At 42.6% G+C, this 22,522-nt stretch overlaps 1 protein-coding gene across 1 annotated transcript in view; it reads left to right on the forward strand.

The window, feature by feature from the left end:
- adgra3 (adhesion G protein-coupled receptor A3) overlaps positions 1 to 15,348 on the forward strand; it is a 30,089-nt gene extending 14,741 nt beyond the window's left edge. The window contains exons 3-19 of the mRNA XM_017414483.3: positions 359 to 430; positions 4,844 to 4,915; positions 6,180 to 6,251; positions 6,378 to 6,538; positions 7,086 to 7,299; positions 7,390 to 7,554; positions 8,188 to 8,389; positions 8,546 to 8,695; positions 9,567 to 9,725; positions 9,806 to 9,964; positions 10,101 to 10,308; positions 11,221 to 11,429; positions 11,628 to 11,752; positions 12,223 to 12,346; positions 12,608 to 12,753; positions 12,874 to 12,969; positions 13,587 to 15,348. Of these exons, the coding sequence (XP_017269972.1) occupies positions 359 to 430; positions 4,844 to 4,915; positions 6,180 to 6,251; positions 6,378 to 6,538; positions 7,086 to 7,299; positions 7,390 to 7,554; positions 8,188 to 8,389; positions 8,546 to 8,695; positions 9,567 to 9,725; positions 9,806 to 9,964; positions 10,101 to 10,308; positions 11,221 to 11,429; positions 11,628 to 11,752; positions 12,223 to 12,346; positions 12,608 to 12,753; positions 12,874 to 12,969; positions 13,587 to 15,009 (3,757 nt within the window). The 3' untranslated portion in view covers positions 15,010 to 15,348. The remainder of the gene's footprint in view (positions 1 to 358; positions 431 to 4,843; positions 4,916 to 6,179; positions 6,252 to 6,377; positions 6,539 to 7,085; positions 7,300 to 7,389; positions 7,555 to 8,187; positions 8,390 to 8,545; positions 8,696 to 9,566; positions 9,726 to 9,805; positions 9,965 to 10,100; positions 10,309 to 11,220; positions 11,430 to 11,627; positions 11,753 to 12,222; positions 12,347 to 12,607; positions 12,754 to 12,873; positions 12,970 to 13,586) is intronic.
- The last annotated feature ends 7,174 nt before the right edge of the window (positions 15,349 to 22,522 follow it).

Raw genomic sequence — 22,522 nt, forward strand, 5'->3', positions numbered from 1 at the left:
TATTTCCATGCAGTGTCCAGAAAGAGGTGTTGTTCAGCTTGTAGGGCACCACAACTGCTTCCACCCACCTCCATCATCATCATCATATGAAATTACTTTTTGTCACAACAAAAAATAGTGGCTGGTAAAATATTTGAGTGGCCGGTAAAAAAATTTTAATTTCCACCCCCGACAACAGGTAATATATAATTTGTCCATAACCTCTCACTGAACCCCAGTTCAAAAGATTTAATCTATTGCTTTGAGTTTAAGGGAAAATGTTGCTGTTTTTCCCCCCTCTGAAAGAATGACTGAAATAAATAGTAAAGCTGTTGAAGTTATCTTGCTGCTTTTTGAATTGCTTGTTTTCTCCCCACAGGGACCTGCGGAGTAACATGATCAGTCGTATTGAGCCAGGCGCTTTTCTGGGCTTGCCAGTGCTAAAAAAGCTGTGAGTATTGATGGAGCTTTTGAAGTTTTGTTGATTCTTTTAGGTTAGGTCTCTAAACATGTGCCCCCTTCTATGGTTTAACTGGTTATAGCTCTGTTGTTTTTTAAATTTGTTTTAAATTCAAGATTTTATGTATTTGCTCTAATTATGAGACTATTGTGAAAAGGTTAATTTTCTTTGTTGCATCCTCCGGTAAAATACAGTGACTTTGTTTTATGTCACAAGCTTTATAAAGCAGTTTTTCTCTTTTATTATCAAGTATTATCAAGGACCTTTTATTCTTTAAAAAGCATCGAACGGCTCTGAGTTCTTTCATTTCCATTGAATAGGAGAATGGAATAGAATTATTCAAGAACTTTGATTCAAGTCCATCTTTGTAAAATCCCACATAGAGAGGATCTAGTTCCCATAAGGGAAGCACGGTTCAAGCAGCTGTCTGTTTCTACCCTTGTTTGACTTGGCCACGTTCCAAAGACTGCTGCCGTCAGCGTGAGGCCTTAAATATTTTCACACACTCCTTTTTTTTTTGGTGGTGGGGGGACTGGGATGTCTGTCTGTGAGTTCTAGTTGCAGATCGTCGTTTTAATACGTGGAATACTCAAAGCTCAAATCCATGCAGGTTATCGCGGAACGTCCAGTTGTTTTGTTTCCCTTTGCAAGCACGTGCATGAGAGGGAGCAGGAGCACGGCTCGAGCTGGAGTCACCTGACGGCACCAAGCCGCTGCCAACACAAACTCGAACTTGGCCGTGGCTGTGGAACAGCAAGAGCACGACAGGAAAGCGGTCAGCTCCTCGGCTCAGATCTAGTCTTCTTTCCCCCTCCCCCACCCCCCTCCTCCTCGTCAATGTAAATTCATGCTACACTCAGATCCAAGTCATCGGAATCTGCCCCCTTTCTTCGTCACTGCAGAGATCTGACACCTCGCATGGAAATACTTGTTAAAGGTTCAGTTTGGCTTTGGCTGAGAGCAGTCACTCATCTCAGTTAATTTGAAAGAATAGAGAGGAAAAACAAACAACTGGCGTCCCAGGAATGTAAACACAGAAGCTCTACATCCAGCACTGGAAACCACACATTTACGCTACTTTTTTTGAAAAATGAAAGTGGAAAAAAATGGCCACACAGAATGGTTAAATCAGCTTATAAGCGTTTCTTATGTCACAATGTTTTCCAAGGTTTGTAAAGACATGAAAATCCTGGAAAATTGATGAAAATGTTGCACATAATGCCCAAGCTCCTGTTTTTTATTCTACTCAAGTAAGTCTTAAATTTTCCCCATCAATGCTGACGCCGACGTCAGCATTCTGAGTGTCCCTGAGGCTCTGCCTAATCCCACCGCATAAAGGCCAGGATATTATGAGTGCATGGACATGGCGCGTTGACAACACGCCAAATATAAAACTCCCAATCAAAAGCTGGCGCCTAAGACATAAAAGAAGTCCACCCCCAGCAAATCCAAGTGGAAAAAGAAAAGCAACAGGGAAGCTCGATTTGAGGAAATACTGTGTGAGGAGACTGTTGTTATCATAACATACTGGAGTGTCGAACTACAAACCCAGGATTCCAAAACTGTGTTGCAGCTGATCCAAAAAATAGAAGCCTTAAATGTATCCATTACCTTAATTTAGACCCTTTAACACTGAATGATGACCCCATTACGATTTCCAGACCCACACAACCTGTTAGAACATGGCTGGATTTCGGCAAATTCTGAAAACCTTCGATGTGAAGGCCGTCACAACAGTACTATGCCATTAGTACTTGCCAAATAAGTTTTTCTTCGCTTTTTTCCAAGTCCCCAAAATGCTCTCGTGCATAATTGTTATGGTTTTTATACCCACCCTGCCTGGACTCTCTTGGGCCGTGTCAGGATGCAGCTATGAGTATCATGTCTGCCACTAGGTTGTTTTTATTGACCTTGTCACAATCGTGGTCGTAGCCTGGGCGTGAGACCAGCGTGTCCAGTCCTGCTTCAAATGTTCAACAGTTAAGCCATGCCAGTTCATCCAAGTTCCACGCAATGGGTATGCTGCCACCACGCTCCCTCCACGGCCCTGATGCAACGCAACCACAACGATAAACTACCACCACCTTGCTACAAATGTTTTGTCCATGCTCGAAACTGCTTTAATCCATAAAACTGTTTTAATCCATAAAGACCTCGCCGAGATCCTACAAAGATCATTCACATTTTGGCTGATCTTTTCACTTCGTAGCGGGATTGTCATCATCCAGTGTGAAGAGGGGCATCACCTATAGCTGACAGAGGCAGTTGTCACAACTAGGGCTATCTGCATACATTTTAACAGCCCTAGTTTTAGGCTGCACAACACACTGGATTCCTCTGAGCCCCGGCATTCCTCCAACAGCTGAACAGTCTCTGCTCGGACCTAATCACATCAGGCTATTTTTGCTTCCACTTGTCATATATCACAGAGCTGAAGCTTTCCTTCACGTTGTTAATTTTCTACAGTTATTTTGAAAAGCCTTGTCTAAGACTTTTAATTTTTTAGTGTATTATGAGCATAAAAATTCTTAACAGAGTGATTGACAACAGTAACAATATCCCAACTTGTCTTAAGGCCTTCCTGTAAATCTATGATTTGAATCCTGGCGTCGAAATGACAGCAGACTTCAGCTGTTTAAAAAAAAAAAAAAGCCTCCTCCCTTTACCCCTTTGCTTTCCGTGGCGCACAATGCTCGCTCAAACTGGCAAGCCTGCAAAAGGCTGTTTTTTTTTTTTTCTCTTCTCCTTCAAGTGGAACTAATAACCTCACAGAGTGAATTCCCCATCTGGTCCCTTAAGGACAAACGGCAATAATGAGATAAATGCTTGAAAATTGGCCTGAGACCGCCAGTCATTTTTCAGGTATCACTTTATGTTTGTATCACATTCCTCAAGTGCCCCTGGATAAAACTTAGCTGGTGGGTTGGGTCGAAGTAATGTTGCGTGTTTTCTCCCAGACTCTTGTTTCTTTGCTTGGCACTTGGATAACTCTCAGAGAAATATTTCTTACAGCAGACAACATGCTAAGGTTTTTATACCTGCATCCATGGTGAACAGTTGATTAACATATTATCTCTCTGGGAATATTAATGCTGTTGGAACTGTAAATGTGATTTATTAATTGATCAGATTTTTTTAACACATGTAAAGATTGGATTTAGTTTCCTGCAAGGACACTTGTGATTAAACTGATATTTTAATGCGATCAGTGAGGATCACTTCTGTGCAGAACATTGTTTTTCTTTAACAATCAGTCATTTCAAATCCGATCACCTGGCAGTAAAAAAGGATTCCTCCCATTCAAACCACCCTCTGTTTGCCTACTTGTATATGGTGATATAAAGTTATAAACATGGACAGTCTAACAAGTCAGTGGCTTGAAGGCGCAGAGGTGATCAACAAAATTTGCTTAACAAATTTTTTTTTGAAACAGACGATTGTCCTCAGCTAACATTCACATAGTAACACAGATATTGTTCAGTTGAGAAAACTGCAACCAACTAAACAATCAATGTCACGCAAAAGTGTAAAGGATCAATATTAGCAAGTGTAGCATTCTTATACAACGGCATGTGCTTTTTGAGAAGGAGCTGTTTTATAAAGCTGGCCTCCGTCTAGCTAGATTTTAGTGTAGCCTGGAGGAAGACTTCTGCCTTTTCCTTCAGATTCTTCTTACCTCAAATTTCAGTTGATTTTTTTGTCATTTTTGCACCAGAGACAAACGGATATCGTATGACAAATTCTGATAGCTGCATTTGTAAATGGCAACTCCAAAAGCTCCCCCTGTAAGCTTTTAGGTTGAAATAAATTCATTTTCTGCCCGTGTGTGATTGACATGTCCCTTCACTGATGACTCTATAGGAAGTTGTAGAGCCTCCAGTGAAAATTTATTCTTTCCAAGCACTTTTACATGTTGTGTATACGGTAACTGGCGGTGGCAGCATCAATCATTTTCAATGTTTAACCCTAAGATTTATGCGCGATTCCTTCTGAAAGGCGTGTGGCATGATGGACACTTCTCTGTGATGTTTTCCAGAGACATCATGTCAGGTCACATCCAGAGCAAAAGCAGACACTTGGATGCATTTGACAGTAATCAGAGGTGATTAATCACCTACCACAGCGATGCTCTGCCTTTTATGTGTCGGATCGCCTGCAGGCCCACACAGACATTATCTAATACCATCTTGAAAGTTGTAAACCTGTCAGCTGAATTTTTGAGCTCTCTGCCTCAACCTGCCTGTTAAATTTTGCCTTTTTTCCCCCCCTTTTAAATCCCCCGCTTCTTTGTTCTTTTTATCCTAATGCAGCAGGACTTCTTTAGTTTATTTTGCTGAAAACATTTTTAGTCCTAATAAGAACTACAAATGGACTTTTGTGGCATTGTGTGTGTGTGTGTTGCAGAGATTTATCCAACAACAGCATCAGTTGTCTTAATGGAGACATCTTCAAGGGCCTCGACAGTTTAACCCGACTGTAAGTTTTGTAGTTTTTTTTCTCCTTATGTCATGAGTAGAAATGCACCCATCACTGTTTTCTGAGCCAAATCCAGTTTCTGATTTTTGTGACCATCTGACCAGCTGGTTTTGAATGTAGCTGATTCCATTTCTACACCACTTTTTTCTCATTCCTGGTTGAATTAAACATTTGACTACGATTACTGTAAATATATTGACAGAGTTTAATTTAAATATGTTTCATTCCATTTACCTCAGGAGTCTGTAAATAAATTTGCATCACTTTCAGCCTAACTCTGTTCCAAGCTGCAACTCAGAAAACCAGAAAGATTTGCTAACTTAGTAATCAGGCTAACTGTTGTTAGCAATACAAGTTGATATCAGTACATTTGTCTCATTGTAATTCATATATTTCTGATTCTGTGTGTTCAAACACTGTAGCAACATGTTTTCAAACAGAGGTGATATAGTGTTATGCGTGCAACTTATTTAATGAGATACAAACAGACAGAAGTGAAAATAAAAAGCTTATTTCTGTAACTGTCACCACTATTCATAGACGAGGCGGTCATGTTGGATTTACAGGTCGGGGTTGGTCAAAAATCTGACTTTAAGACTTGTGCTAACTTCAGGGAGCATTCCAGTTGAATTTTTTTTTTTACTTGGAACTTGGAATTTCCAACTTCTGAGAACAAATGGAACACACCAATAATGTCCTCCAGGTTTTTGGACAGAGCTATTTGTACAAATAAGAGCCAACAGAAAAAATTACAAAGGCTTTTATAAACCAGATTGTAGCATCTTAGCACTTTTATTGTTTTGTTTTGTGGGTTTTTTTTGCACTTCTCAGAATATAGTGGATGGACTGACCTTACCACCACGGCAGGTGGTACTTAAAACGAAAACTGTTGGACTAGTAAAGAAAAGCAGATATAGTTCCACTGAAAATAAAGCTTACTTTTATTTTTTTCTTGGTTATTATAGATATTATATATTATATCTATATTAGATTGCTAACATTAAGGGGTCTTCTCTCAGTAAAAACTTCTACTCTGAAGAAGTGCCATTGCTAGAAAAAATGAGCCATTTTAGTAATGGTACGTTCATGTACCGATGTGCTTAGCTGTACTACATCCACTGACACACTGACTGGGAATTTTTCTAGTTCTGGATTGATTGGTCACCATTTATGCTGAAAATTAGACAATCCCATCTGTTAGTCATGAGTTTAAAATAATCCTCACTTGATGAACCTAAATAAAAAATGTTTTCTTTTTCCACAGAAATGTTTCAGGGAACTTGTTTTCGTCCTTGGCCCAGGGGACATTTGATCGGCTGGTGTCTCTGAAGTCACTGTAAGTACATTAAGGAAACGGTTTGCTTCAGTGACACACTCATTAATGCAATGGAAACTGTGTCAAAGTCATCAGATATTGCACAGAATCTTCCACCAGTCAGCTTTGTCTCATTTCCACCTCCAGAGAGTTTCAGACACCGTACCTGCTTTGTGACTGCAACCTCCTGTGGCTCCTGCGTTGGATCAAAGACAAAAACGTTGCTGTGAAGAACACAAAGTGCTCCTACCCTCAGTCCCTGCAGGGTCAGCTCATGACCTCCCTCAGGCCGGAGCGCCTCACCTGCGGTAGGAATAAAAATTAGCACCGAAAACACCCACAGATTTGACACAGCACAGAGATGTTGAACTGAACCTGCAGCTCTTTCAGCTCTGAAATGCACTTCTTCATCATTTAGGTGAAACTTTGTTCAGTTTCTGGCATTTTCAGCTGCAGAAGTGTCAGATTGAGTAAGCGGTGCAGATTTTAGGGCCAAAAAAAGGAGCGCTGTCTCTTTAATTTGTCTGTTTTTGGAATCCGTGCTGCCTGTGTTTGGGGAACAGGAGCTTGTGCGTTGACATGCAGAGATAAGACAAGGGCTGCCCAGGCCGGCGCTGCCTTTGCTCATACTCGCTCACGTCTTATCAGTTTGGCACTTGTTTCCTTGAGGGATTATAAAACACATGGTATAGATTTACAAGTAATGCCTCACTTGAATGGCAAACAGCGCTGAAGTACACAGAAGTCTGGACACATTTTTGGCATATTTTAGTTGTCCAAAATGTTTTAAGTGTGAAACAAAAAAGTCAAAGCTGCTCTGAAAGCTGATTTGTGCTCTACTGATCTTTCTTCCAGATGCCCCGCTAGAGCTGCCCTCCTTCCAGCTCACGCCATCCCAGCGTCAGGTGGTCTTTCAGGGAGACAGCCTGCCTTTCCAGTGTCAAGCTTCCCTGGTGACCGAAGACATGCAGGTGCTCTGGTACCAAAATGGACGCATGGTGCAGCCCGATGCCACGCAAGGCATCTTCATCGAAAAACGCGTTGTGCAGAACTGCTCCCTGATCGCTAGGTGCAGTGCGCTCTCAGTTTACTTCATTTGTGTCGTCGATTTGAGCAGCAAACATGATTTTGAAATTTTCTTTTCCACCTTTTCCGGCAGTGCTTTGACCATCTCGAACATCCAGCCTGGTTTTACGGGGAACTGGGAGTGTCGGGTCTGGACGAGCAGGGGCAATACCACCAGGACGGTCCATATCGTGGTGCTGCAAAGTTCTGCAAAGTACTGCGCTCCTGAACGCATCTCCAACAACAAGGGAGAGTTCAGGTATAAGCAGACATACAGTGAGCCGCCTCATGCCTCATGTTCTCACTTAAAAAAGCAGAATAAAATAAAAACTGAACACTGAATCTCCTTTTTTTTTGTTTCCAGTCTTTTGAATTGAATGTTTTATCAAAGTTTTGTGGTTTATTTTGTTTCCACAGATAGGATATGTAACCATCACAAAATAATAATTGATTGATTTAAAGTTGATGCCTAATAATCAACTTTATCCCAAAAACAAAAAAATATATATTTTCTTTCTGTGTTCGTGACGTTATTTTCTTGTGCAAGCAGCACCACCTTGTGGCCAAATGGAAAAATGACGCCTTGGTTGTGGACAGCTTTGTATGTTAGAAGCAAGAGTTTTATTCAATGTGAATTTTACTGGCAGACAATGAAGAGAAGCTAAACTTGGAGAAATATGATCTCTCCTAACTCTCATCAGAACTCCAACAACATTTTGGATCAACTGAAGACATTTTTAGAGTTTTTCAAGACATCTTGATAGTCAAGAGTAGCTTGTGATTGACTGATGAGCATTGTTCTTCTTTTAAAGAAATAAATAAATAAACATGAGGAAAGAGGAGTGAATGATTGCATGGATTAATTAAGCCAGGCTTGTTTGAACCCCCTTAGGTGGCCCCGCACCTTGGCAGGAATCAGAGCCTACCTCCCCTGCAACAGGCTGCCGTCCAGCGCAGGCGCCTACTCGGGCAGCTCTGCTGAAGGACGGCAGGCGTGGCGCTACTGCAGCCGCGAGGGGCTGTGGGCCGAGGACGACTACTCCCACTGCCAGTTTCAGAAAGATGCCACCAGATTTCTCTACGTCATCAACCAGGTTCATATCCAACTCTTGGGCTTAAGATTTTCAGCTCTTGATAGGTTCTTTTAAAAAATTGTGTTCTCTTTTTTGTTAAGCCCTAACGTACTCATTTATCATTTACGCTCTTTATTGGATCATCACAATAATCACAAAGTTCCGTGTCTTTCTTAGATGCCTCTGAACGAGAGCAACGTCGGGAACATAGCGCGACGCCTGCTGCTCTACACTATCGATGCGGCCAACTTCTCAGACAAGATGGACATCATCTTTGTGGCTGAGATGATCGAGAAGTTTGGGAAGTTTGTTGAGAAGATTAAAGATGTAAGGATTGTGTTCCGGGCCTGTTTGTTTACACTTCCAATCCAGCAGCTGTTTGTCTGAGACCAGGGCCAAAAACTGTTCTTCAAATAAATACAAAACTTAACTCATTTTTTACTTGTTATTAGCTATGTTTGGCGAAATAGGATGTTTTTTGATTGGTTCGGCCATCTTGAATCAGGTTGACTCCAAAGGTTAATCGGTCATAGGTGGCCTGTGTAGTCCATTATTACATTCTTGGAGTTTCATTAAAATCTGACCACTGTTTCATGAAATATTTTGCTAACAAACAAATACAGGCAATTACATGATAAGTAAGCAATAATTAATCATCTTGGACATTTAAATCTAAAATTTTTGTTCAAAACTTGGCCTCAAGTTTTCTTTATTAGCATTTGTTCCGACAGAACCAGACTGAAAATGCATTATTTTGGAAAAGATTTAAAACACAGAATCTAAGTTTTGCACCTTTTAATTTTTAGCTAACATCCATATAATTAAACACAAGTCTGTTTACAGACATGTTTGACTTCCCAAGAGAATATTGCTCTTTTCAAGAAACAGTGTTTAACTAAGATCACTAACTATGATCCAAAATTATCATCGGAAAATGAGGAAAAAGCCCTGAAACTTTGTTCTGACGTGGCTGCCAGGAAGAATATCTGTTCTTACGGAATGTGCGGTCATTGATTGTTTTAATTAAGTCACGCTGATCTTTTAGAAACAAAAAGTTCTTTGCTAGTAGCTTTGATGTGTTTCCAGTTTGTACTTGGGTGCTTCAGGTGGCACTTTATTTTATTTCTTTTTTGGTTTAGAGTGTTTCCTGTTGAATGGATTGAATGTAAAGTTCTGAAAACACTTCTTGTTTTCCCAGCTGGGCGAGGTGATGGTTAGCATGGCCAGTAACTTGATGCTGGCTGATGAGAGAGTTCTGTGGATGGCCCAGCGTGAAGCCAGGGCCTGCTCCCGCATCATCACCTGTCTCCAGAGGATCGCCACCTACCGCCTGGCCACAGCACAGGCCTTCTCCCTGGTCAGCCCCCGCACGCCACTCGCTCTCGCATCGAGTTTTTGTTCGATAAGCGTTTCACCGTCCCGCTTCTTCCCCCACAGACGTCCCCCAACATTGCCCTGGAGGCCCACGCTGTCAGGGCCAACGACTGGAACGGCATGACCTGCATGCTGTTCCAAAGGCCCACCCCCGAGCGGACGCCCGGCCAGCTCGCGTTCAAATGCAACACCACCAGCTCCGTCTCCACCGTCCTCTACAAGGTCAGCGCTGAGCAGAAATCCGCTTTTGTAGGCGTGAGAGCTTCCTTCAAAGACTTTGAATTGTTTCAGAAAACCAGAAAAAAAAAAAGTGCTGTAAATGATCTTTATTCCAACTCCATTTTGTCCTCGTGATTAGAGCACCATCGTGGAGGCTTCATTGCAACTTCCCCAGTCTCTGTTCAGCCAGGCTGTCCTCCCCGGGCCACCCGACGATACGATCTACAAGCTCCACCTGCTGGGCTTCCGCAGCGGCAAGTTCTTCCCCTCCACCGGGAACACCTCCCTCCTGGCTGACGGGGGGAAGAGGAGGAGTGTGGCCACACCTGTTATTATGGCAAAAATAGGCAAGTCTTATAGTTCTTTTTTTTTTTTTTTTTTTTTGTAAAGTGTAGAGAGAAATCAGGCAGTAATTTTACTGATGGCTCAAGTGTGAATTTTCAACTTCACCAGAACTCATGTTTCATGTTTTCTGTTCCATGAATATCAACAGACTTTCTGTTGTTCTAATAGATCGGTTGGTGACTGGACTCAGTCAGTTTTTAACTTGACGGCTAACTCGACAATCCCACATTTAAAAAAAAAACCAAAACATTTTTTTTATTTGGTCTGGTCTGAGCTAATCCACTAATTTGACCTCTGAATTTAATTATTACAAACACTGAGGTGTGAGTCACCATGTAGGTTACTATAAAATAAATGAAAACCTAACAATTTAACACATCTGAAAGTAAAACACAGTAATTTTTAACAACAATGTTATTTTGGACACTGCTGCAAAGTGTTTGTCCTGTTTTCCAGGGCACTTTAATGTTTTGATATGTATAAAATAAGATGAAGAGGTTTTATTCTGTTTTATAAAGTAATTCCTTTTAAGTAGGATTTTATTTGTATAAATGCTTGTCTGGTAACTTAAAGGTAACTTGGTGCTTTAAAAAAAATGTGTATATATAAAGTACATAAAAAAATTGTAAATGTTTTATATAAACAGTATAATTTTCAGTCTAAACAGAAACTATAAAACCATATTGTGTACTCTGTCAGTTGAAGCTCTCTGGAGTAAATAATTGGCCAAAATCGAGATTACAGAGACCAGAAACTGTTAACGGCCTTGGAAGCTATGAGCAATGCATTTCTAATTATATCAGAGCTGACGAATCAAAAACTACTTCAGCTTTGCTATCTGATTATGAATGAAATACCAGAGTGAAAACAAAACAAATAACACCAACTGTCTTCTGATTTCTGGGTTCCGTCAGACGGTGTGTCTCCGAGTGTCCTGAGGACCCCCATCAACATCACCCTGCGGCGGTTCGCTCACGGCTCGGACGCCGTGCCCGCCTGCTGGAACTTCACCCTGGCGGGGGGTCAGGGCGGGTGGAGGAGCGAGGGCTGCCGCATCCTGGAGCACCAGGACAATTTCACCACCATCTCCTGCAGCTCTCTGGGCAACTACGGTTTGCTCATGGTGGGTGGGGGTCGGATATCGGCTGAGTGTCACAAGAAAATGCATCCATTTCTGCGTTTTATTGATTTTGTTTATAATGTTTGGACGGCACCCTGTCATTTAACCATGTCGCCCTCTAGTGGCCATTAGATATTATGTCCAACATTAGGAGACAACACAAGTTAAAGCTGAAAATGTGTCCGTTTGTCTCCGCTGCAGGACCTCAGCAGTGTTGACCATTTCTCTCCAAGCATCCAGCCTCTGCATCCAGTCATCTATGCAACAAGTGTCATCCTGCTGCTCTGCTTGCTCACCATTCTAATCAGCTATATTTACCATCACAGGTGGGAAACCAGTATATAATGTGTTTTAAAGTCAGTAATGTTTGTCGTAGATACAAACATGCAGGCTTTAACTTTACTTTCTTGCCCCAAACATCCATTCAACATTCAAAATATGTAGAAAAGGTTTACAAAGTCTACAAAAATCCGATAATTTAAGTGACATAAGCATTATTTCTTTACTTTTTCTAAAATAATTCTCATGAATATTGACTGTTTTCCAAAATATTATGGTATAAGTTTTCTAAATCCTTGTATGAATTTAAGGTCTTGTTAATCAGTTGTAGTTGTGCATCTAGTTATTACTTTCGGAGATATTTTACTAACAGACAGACATATACGCAAGCAAAAACAATACGGTAGTTTTGCCGTTTGATGGTCGGCTTTGACTCATATTTCCTGGTCCTGCTGTGGCCCTTGTTCTGTCACAACGGTCCTTTTAACCTGGTTTTGCGTCTCTCCCCTGGCTGCAGGTCTGTTCGCGTGAGCTGCAAGTTTTGGCACATGCTGGTCAACCTCTGCTTCCACGTCTCCCTCACGTGCGGGGTCTTTGTGGGCGGCATCAATCAGACTCGCAACGCCAGCGTCTGCCAAGCAGTGAGTGTACACGGCACCTTCACATGCTCCCTCTTGTTCCTCCTCCAAACTTTGCAGAACAAAGAAACAGACTTTCAGATGTTCAGACGGATTTTTGGGAGAAAAACATAAAAGCTTTTAAGTTACTGTGGCTTGTTTTGATGGTACCTCTTCTTCTATTTTTAGTTCTCTTTTGATAATGACTCCATAAATAGTAAATTGTTTCAGACACGTGCTGTTTTGAGGTCCAAAGTATCCCATTTAAGTCTAATCTCTGTTTAGGTGGGCATTTTGATGCACTATTCCACTCTGGCTACGGCTCTGTGGGTTGGCGTGACTGCACGCAACATATACAAGCAGGTGACGCGGAAAGCGAAATGCTACGTGGAGCTGGACGAGCCGCCACCGCCGCCGAGGCCGATGCTCAGGTTTGACTTCGTCGCTCTCGCACTTTCAGTTGTTTTGACATAAGCTGCCACACAGCCTGAAACAATCGTCCTGTTCCTCTTGTTTCTGTGGGAAGACTAAAGCTGAGCTGTTGGTTTCAGGTTCTACTTGATCGGCGGAGGGATCCCCATCATTGTGTGTGGGATCACTGCAGCAGCCAACATCAAAAACTACGGCAGTCAGACAAATGCACCATAGTGAGTATGCATAACAATGGAAATCCTGTCAGTTTAACATTTAATAATAAAACCTTTTTTTCATTCTGTTTCTAAGAGAACCTTGGTTGGGTTAGGGTTGTATATGACTGGCCGTACTGCTTTGCTTTAGTTAAAAATGTATATTTTTATGACTCCAGGAGAACTTTATTCCCTAAAGTTGTGATTATAGAGGCTTATTATGCGCGTTCAAGCAACAAGCCACTGCTGTCACCTCATAAAGAGCTCCTGCAGCCTCCTCTCTGTCGTGGCAGCTGTTTAGATCTCGTAGGGCTGCTGACTAATAAAGAAATTTGTCCTGGAGTCTTTGGAGTTTAATTAATTTCTTCCAAGCAGGAGAAATTCAGGCTGCGGTAATAAATGGAATGAGACGATTACTGGAGGTGCTGAAGTTTTTCGGAAGGACTTCCAGTTTGTGAAGTAAATAAGTGAGACGTGAGAGTGAGAAGCTGAGCTATTTTAGGAAGAAAGGTGGACAGTTTTATTTTGGAGGAAAAATACAATCTATATATAAATTTAAAAATTAAAAGGAATAATATGTGTCTCCTCCCATGCAACAAAGTTGATTAGCTGATCTTTGGTGTCTTTTTTGTCTCTAGTTGCTGGATGGGATGGGAGCCGAGTATTGGGGCTTTTTATGGCCCAGCAGTATTTATCATCTTCGTGGACTGCATGTACTTCCTGAGCATCCTGCTGCAGCTGCGCCGACACCCTGAGCGCCGTTACGAGCTAAAGGAGCCGACCGAGGAGCACCAGCATCTGGCTTCGGTCAGCAGCGAGGCAGGGCCCGATGGACCCAGCAGCCACTGTCAGCCGCTCACCCTCCAGCTTCAGCCGCACGAGGAGGCGTCCTCCATCGTGTCGGCCCCCCACTCGGTGCCCCTGTCGGCCCTGGAAAACGAACACACCTTTGCAGCCCAGCTGATGGGCGCGGGTGGCGCTTTGGGACTGTACGCAGCCCTCTGGGTGTTTGGCGCCATGGCGATATCGCAGGAGCACCCTTTCAACTTGGCTTTTACCTGCCTTTACGGGGTGACGGCGCTGGCCCTCGGGGCGTTCATGGTAGCTCACCACTGCATCAACAGACAAGACATGAGGTGCTTTTGGTCCCAGGCCTGTTGCTCCGGAAGGCAAGCCTACTCGGCTCAGGAGGACGCCCTTCTGCCTCTGCCAGGTGCGGCGGTGCCGTCCACGGCGGTGTCCGACAGCAAGGCAGACGGGGAGTCGACGAAAGGCGGCCAAAGCAGCAATGGCTCTTCCTACACGAACAAGAGTGGCCCGAGCACACGCAACTCCACCCACGGCAACAAGCTGACCAATCTGCACGCGGAGGCAGCTCAATGCAAATCCTCCTCTGCGCCGGCGACCGTCAACGGCATGGCCGTTCTGGACAACAGTCTGACCGAGCACTCTCTAGATAATGAAATAAAAATGCACGTGGCGCCGGTGGAGGTGCAGTTCCACCCGGCGAACAACCCCACAGCCAACGGACACACGAGCAGGCATCTCAAAAACAGAGCGCGAGCTCACAGGGCGAGTCGGCTGACGGTGCTGCGCGAGTACGCCTACGACGTGCCGACCAGCGTGGAGGGCAGCGTGCAGAGCGCCCCCCACAAGCGGCACCACCATTACGACATGGCCGCTCGCAACAGCCGGCGGGCGGCGTACATGGCCTACAGGGAGCGCCACCAGAGCCAGCTGCAGCACGACAGCAGCGACAGCGCCAGCCTGCCGCACCGATCCCGCTTCTCCGATAAAGGGAGCGGCAGTTTGTTGGCGAACGGAGCCGTGGCGACCGTAGAGGCGGAGCAGGCCGTTTCCTCCGGATTGTCGAGCACGAGTAAAGACTGCGGACCTGCCCGGCAGCCCGTCGGCACGGAACTCGAAAATAAGTCTTACGGGCTCAACCTCGTCACTCAGAACGGTGGAACGCTGAAAGAAAACGGCGTGACGCTGGCTCTAAGTCACAGTGACAACACCAGTATAAAAACCGGTCTGTGGAAACATGAAACTACTGTATAGCAACACTTCCTGTCCCAAAGACGCCGCAGTACAGCCCTCATACCTCTAAACTGTGAAATGTTTATTGTACAGTTTTCCTTCTTTGAAAAAAAAAAATCCTTTAAAATTTTGAAGATTAGCCAAAAATACTGCCACTGAACTGTTCTTGTAGATTTTCTTTTGTAAATGTGTTATTTTTTTTATAACTTTTATTCCATTTTACTCCATTTGAGAGTTCTGTACATGATCTGATCTGTGGCCTTGTGCATATCCTTCACGTATTTTCTTGTTGGTCCCATCAATAGTAATAATAATAATAATAATAATAAATATAATAAAGGTTTAAAGTTTTTTTTTATTGCTGTAATAACAGTCTCGTCTTGTGGCCCTTTGCAGCCTTTGAAAAAAAAATGGAGCTGAAGTTGTTTTGCTTTGAAGAGTTTCTCCTGCTGTCAGTCTGTATGACGAGCTGGTAATTGGGTTTGTCGCCGACCTTCAGGTGGCCTCAGGTTCCTCTCCTCCACGGTGGTGCGGCGGTTTAATTGCAGCTGGCGGTGACTTTGGGCTCTATAGTTGTTTTCTTCCTGCCTGCTGGCAGATTTGATGAGTGCGCTGTGCATTCTGGTCTCCAGCTGACTTTGTGCCCCTGGACGTGATTGACAGCTGACTCTCTGCAGGGGGGGGTAAGTAAGGCTGCCAGGAAGGAGATGAGATAATGAGAAGAAGAGTCATTTTCTTCCTCGAGCTGCTTCTTCCCTACAGCCTGATACATCATCGATCGACTTATCTGAAAAGATCTCAATAAAAATCCGGATGTGCATTTTGCTAACATTTAGGGCTGCAAAATTCTGTTGAAAAGTTGAAAATTTCTAATGGGAATAAACGAGGAATTGAAAAGGTTGTTGCTTAGAGATTTAAAATCCAGTTTGGGGAAAATATATTTTAGCATAATCTTGACTAAAACAGCAGATTTGGTTGCTGTAGAATTACGGCTGGGAGCAGCAAATCCTACAATGTGAAAAGTTTCTTACTTTTTTTTTTTTATATCCTAAATAATGACACCTTTCAAAATATAAATATTGTTGTTGTCTGGTCCATTTCTATCCTGTAAATAACCGTACAAAAATGTCCACCTGCCAGAATCTGTGCCCCACTTTAATTTAGTAAAAAAAAGCGCAAAACAATTTGAAAAATCCCAGGAATAATCCATCATGACAACGAGTCCTCCGAACCGGAAACACCTTTTTTGGGTTTTATTCTCCGTCCGTTGTTACATGTGCTTTTCCTGCTGCATGCGGGTTTCTGAGATGGGGTGGGGGGAGCACAAATTCTTTCACAACGCCCGGCTTTGACTCCATTAGTGTACAGTCTGCTGCGCCACATCACACGCCTCCAAATGCGCATAAAATGCAAGCATGAAGATGTATTTATTCTTAGGAGAAAAGAGAATTATTTTGACTAAAAGTTTAAACAAATATTGTTTTGACACCTGAGCTAATCTTTTTAAAGAATGGCACCAAGAAGATTAAAACAAAGACAATAATACTTAATTACAGTAATGCAGTAAATGTAGTTTGTTACTTTTCACCTCTGGTGGCAGTCAATAATAATTCTCTTTAGGTGCGTTATTTTGGATTTTTATCTATACAGACTCTTTCTTATGAAATAAAAGACGAGTTTAAGGTTTTTCTTCTTTGTTGGTTTGGGCTACACCGGTGGTGTCTAATCCTGCTCCTGAAGGCTCACTGTCCTGCATGTTTTAGATGTTTCTCTGCTCTTCAGCAGGTCTTCAAGTTCTGTTAACCATTCGGTCGATTAAATCAGGTGTGCCAACGCAGAGAAACACCTAAAACCTGCAGGATCGTGGTTCTCCAGGACTGGACACCACTTGGTTACAGGTAAGGGTCACACGACAATCAACCTTCAGCTGATCAAACTCTGACACCAAGCTTCGTGTACTCAGACTATTTTCACCCGTTCCTGAAGGTATCGTAGCAGAAAGTTGGTAAAATCAGTATGAAGGACGATTCTACGCCAATGAAAAAAAAACACTTGCACGTCCAGTTCATCCAGAAACAAGATAAGAACGTTTTCAGGCTCTAGATGGAGTCTGAAAACTTCCATTCACATGTTGGAGAGACTTAAAAAGGTCAGTAAGGTGGTGGTTGGTCGCTGGAAAGAGTCTTATGGCAAATGGCAGCTGAAATCATTCCTCCAATCAAAAAATAAAAACAAAACAAACAAAAAAAAACCCCAACATTGTTGTATTGGTGAATAGACATTGTACAATGTAACAGCTGCTTTAATACTTAGCAGAATTGCACTAATCATCTCATTCTTTCTTTAGTTGACCTATGGAATGCATTAAAAGCGACAGTACACATAAATAAATCATAGTTCCAGACAGCAAGGTTAAATCCCATCCAACATCTTCGCCTTGGAATGTTTGAATGAACTGTTTGTGACAGGAGTCGTTTTAAGATGGCAGCAATCCACTTTTGGTCTTAGCCCCACTCATATGGAGGGTTACTATCCAATTACACTCCATTCCTCCAAGCTGAGGTTGTTTAAGGAGCTACCTACAACAGGTAAGATAATAATTGTTCATAATGTTTCTGCTCAACGTCACTTCAAAAGATCTGAGCTATCCCTTTTAAAGGCACCTGTAGATGGGTAGACTGTTAATCCCAGTCACAGCATAGGTAGAGAGACAGTCCAGCTCCAATAACTTCCATTTTCATTAAAGACGTATGAATAAAACACATCTTTCACTCTGGCAAAGACGTATGGCCCAGCCAGCTCGGATGTGACAAATTATATAAAAAAAAGGCTTTTGAATTATGGAAAAGAGCTGTTACGCCTTGATTAGCGACAGTCTCGTCAATTCCCTTGAAGCGTGAAAGAGTGATCTTCAAATAATTGCTGGGATTCTTGAGCTCCGCCGTCTGCTGTGAAGTTCATTTGTGGGTGTCGGCGAGGGAAGAAATGAAAAATCTGAGGATGTTTGTGCTCATTGTCGAGATAAATTTGGTGATAGTGCTTTTTTTTTTTTTTTAAATCGCAGAGAAACGGATTGGAGATAAAGCTAAAACAGTCCTTTTTGTCTTATGCAGAGTCTTGTTTTAAGAGGCTTGTGGAAAGATCAAATAAATCAGAAAAAATGTGAAGTAAGATTATTAAAGCCTGATCTAACAGAGCTCTTTGCTCTCAGACTGCAGGTTTACTTGTTGTTCCCAGAGTTTCTGAAAGTAGAACGGGAGGCAGAGCTTTCAGTTCTCAGGCTGATGGGTCAAATACAGAGAACAAATTTCGTCACTGTATGGGTACACATACAGTGATGGCAACATATAGCACTTTCCTTTTCTTTCTTCAGTAGAAATAAGCTGAATAAACACCCCATTGTCACCTGAACATTCCCGACAAATTTCTCCTTTGTGCTCCCTGTTGAGCATGTCTGAGTTCAGGTTTTATCCAAAAGGCCCGAGGGACGACCAACGTCCCACAAGTGAAGCGTTGTTTACGTTTTCCCGTCGCCGCTCGTGGCATCTGGAGGAAACATCTGTCTCTGCTGCGGAAACAAACCACTGCAATGAAGATGGATGTGTTGTAGAACATGAAGCCATCTGACTGTTGATTGAAATGAGGTGTTTCTTTCTGACCAGGGAAGTATTCTTACCCATACTGTGTTCCAAACGTAGAAATCTAAAGCTTGGCCTATTTTATTTCAAAGGCAAACATTTAATTCAGTGGAGAATGAAGTGAGGAACAATTATAAACAATTAATATCCGACAACTCTTTGAACAGCCTCACTTTGCAGAAACGATCTTTTAATCTGACCAGATTGACAATTTAACAGTTAATGGGGTCCAAGACCAAAGTGGATTGTTGTGGTTTTAAAACTTTCAATCTTAAAGCATTTTTATGGCAAATCACATGAACGATACTGATGAAACCTTTAAACTGCTGTAAATGGTTATTCTGTTAAAATGTTCTAAAATTCCCATTGTTTTAAGATGGCAGCGATCTACTTTGGCCTCGGTCCCTCTCAGACGAGTCGTTAGCTTGCCAGTCGGGTCAGAGTTCAGCTATTTCTCCAAACTGAGGTTGTTCAAAGAGCTCTCTACAACAGGTAAGATATTACTTGTTCGTCACACCCTAGCGGTCGAAGCTGGAGCCCGTTTCGTAGACTCGGGCATCTTTGATTTGCAGCCATTTATTTGTCGAACACAAAGCCTTCTCGTGTCGCGACCGGGTGAGTGTCTCATCGGATCATGTTAAGTGGTGAGCGGCCAAAAGATTAATGCTCGCCCTGCCTTGTCTGATTTCACTCACATTGATTAAGGTGTCTGAAGGACTTAATAGCAGAAAAGCCGCTTGTAAGTGCCATCTTGAGTAATGGAATCTTCCTGGCACGGATGGTAAATTGCAAATCTACGCCTCATTCCTCAACCCTGACTGTAAAATCGGCCGTGGGTCTCATTTTTACTATCATCTTTTCTCCTGCAGAATGGAATAGAATGTAAAAAAATTAACCTAAACACATAAAAACAACAACAACAAACATAAAGACGTGTTTCGGTTCTGTTTCAAAGACTGTAATCAGCATACGGTCTGTTCATCCTGTAAGCTTTGATGAACCAAAGTGATGCATACTAATGGCACAGGCTCCTCATTAAACACAGTGCAGAGATTTTGTACAAACCTAAATATATCACTGTTAAACTTTGGACACCACGAGGGATGGCGACAGAAATAGATGCTCATTTGGGGGGATCTCTGGGGAGGCTCTGCTTCTAGTTTGATCATTAGATCAGAATGATGTTTGTGTGCATGTGAGGCTGTGAGGTCCAGGACTTGTTAAATGCTAATTGTTTGTCTTCAGCCGACCAAAAATACAAATTTCACAAGCGTGAATGTCCACCTGGCTTACGTAAAAGAGCCTTTTTCTTCCAAGTTTTCCAAAAGACTGTGGCGTTGGTTGTCCCCCACCCGCCAACATATCACGAACATATACATTTAACAAAGATTTATGACACAAAGCCATCTGCAGGTCTTTCATCGGCATGTGGTGGAGTAAACGCTCCCATTAATGCCCTCATGTTTCCATAAATTCCCTCGCGCCACAAATTTTTTGTCCAGATGCTTTGTTATTTACAGCCACCTCAACAAAAGTATAAATCTCTATCCGTGGTGATTTAAACAAAACACTCAAATTCAATAAACTCAGGTTGGATCTGTTCATCTGTATCTGTTTTCACTGTGATATTGTGAAACAAGAGCATGCACTAAGAGCCGTCTTCATCTCTGGATATGGGTGTAATTTGAATCAGCTTTCTGGTTTATGATTTAAGGTTTTGCATAGAAAAAATGTTTACAAGCCATAGAGACAATCCATCAAACACTGTGTGAATTACAGTTTGCTCATTTTACCTTGATGATGATAATAATAGATGTGATCAAACGGCTCCGCAAAGTTCAGAAAGCTCCTGGATGTTTTTTTTTTTTCCTTTTCTCTTCTGTGTAACTTTGGGTAAAATCAGGTTATGTGAAAATAAGCAAACACCAGGTGCACACTTTAATTCGTCTCATCTGCATATGAATTGTGGGCGTTCTAAAAATAAACGCACCTAAAAAGATAATTAGACTTGCAGATGCTGACGCGTGCGTCCGTGTTGTTTTAAGAGTGAGGATCCTGTTTTTGAAGACTTGTCAGCATTATCCAGTCCTACCTGAGCAAGTCCTGTTTTTATGATTTGTCTAAATCCATCTCCTGCGTTTCACACGAACAGAGTATGTCTTACAGTCTGACAGACGGCTCTATCCTTCGTGGGACCCTTGGGAGGCAGTTAGTCATTTTTAATTCTGTGCTTTTTGCTGCCATGAAGCATATGTGCGGTTGTCTAAAGAAAAAAAAAAAAATATATATATATATTCCAAACAAAGTAGCTGACAGCTGACTCGCTAAGAAGCGTGGCTTATCTTTTTTTAATTGTGGAGTTTTCATTCTCTGCTGTGTTCACATTTCTTTTCACCAAACAGCAACGGTATTTGTGGGAAGTTTGCTTGATTGCTCGCTTGATGTTTACAGACACAAGTTTCTCTTCAGCAATCTCACTGTCATATTGTTTTTTAATTGCATTTTTGTCTGTGTTTTGTCAGGGTGTTTCCCCCCCCAACCCGCACAACCCCTTTTTAATCCAGGCAGCATGCAGTGAAATTGTGTTTTGGTGCAGACATTTCCTAAATATCTTGTTTTTTAACTGTCTTTAACTGCTTGTGGTGGGTAGAGAAAGTTTGAAAAGATTTCCGTATTTAGGTCCTTTCTGGTCCCTGTAGGACAGTTTCAGAATTTAAAAATTTAATGGAGCCTACGGTGGTTCAGGAAAAGCCCAACAGAGACACCAGCTCAGTATACAACAACAGCTTTTGGAAAGTCTCATTGCAGTATTTGTAGGGTGCGCCTTTAAGGACAGTATATAAAATTATACAGTGTATAAAATGGTTTGATCCCCTGCTGATTTTAAAAATTTGCTCTCTTACTTTGGGTAGTGACCGAAAGAACAAGATCGCGAATACAAGCGGCTGAAATGAGTTTTCTCCACAGGGTGTCTGGGCTCTCCCTTAGAGATAGGGTGAGAAGCTCGGTCATCCGGGAGGCACTCAGAGTAGAGCCGCTGCTCCTCCTCGTCGAGAGGAGCCAGCTGAGGTGGCTCAGGGATCTGGTGAGGATGCCTCCTGGACGCCTCCCTGGTGAGGTGGCACGTCCCACCGGGAGGAGGCCCAGAGGAAGACCCAGGACACACTGGAGGGACTATGTTTCTCGGCTGGCCTGGGAACGCCTTGGGAATCCCCCGGAGGAGCTGGCCCAAGTGGCTGGGGAGAGGGAAGTCTGGATCTCCTTGCTTAGGCTGCTACCCCCGTGACCCAACACCGGATAAGCGGAAGAAGATGGATGGATGGATGGATGGATGGCTCACTTAGAAATAAACAGTCTCATTTTTCATTTTAATAGAGGCAGAATATCAATTTAAAACAAATCTTTGATGGATACTTTATCCTCATTCTGGCTTCCATAGTTTTTTGTTGTGGCACACAAATGACGACCAATTAACCAACCAACCGACCAACCAGTGCAGAGGTGTGGAGGTTTAATATGAACGTTCTTTCACACTGACATGACGTTTTTGAGAGAGCAGTTTTATAAGCTTGAAAAACAATAAAGAGCTTGTTCTGATTCCCATTAGCCTAGTTGTTTCTTACCATATAAACTACATCTGGACCAGTTCTTCTGTCCTGTCAAACCCCAGCCAGTCCGGGCAGATGGTCGCCCATCCTGAGCCCGGTTCTGCTGGAGGAGTCTTCCTGTTGAAAGGGAGTCATTCCTTTCCACTGTGGCCAGCGTGCTGCTCAGGATGGGAGATTACAACAAAGCCAAGATTTGGCACAATCTGCTGGCTTCCTTAGATATTTAACTTTTACCAATTAGTGTTTTATAATGTATGTGGACGTTTTTGTACAGTGCCCTGAGATGGC

This window comes from Kryptolebias marmoratus, linkage group LG7 (assembly GCF_001649575.2).
Source record: "Kryptolebias marmoratus isolate JLee-2015 linkage group LG7, ASM164957v2, whole genome shotgun sequence".
NCBI classification, from domain to species: Eukaryota; Metazoa; Chordata; class Actinopteri; order Cyprinodontiformes; family Rivulidae; genus Kryptolebias; species Kryptolebias marmoratus.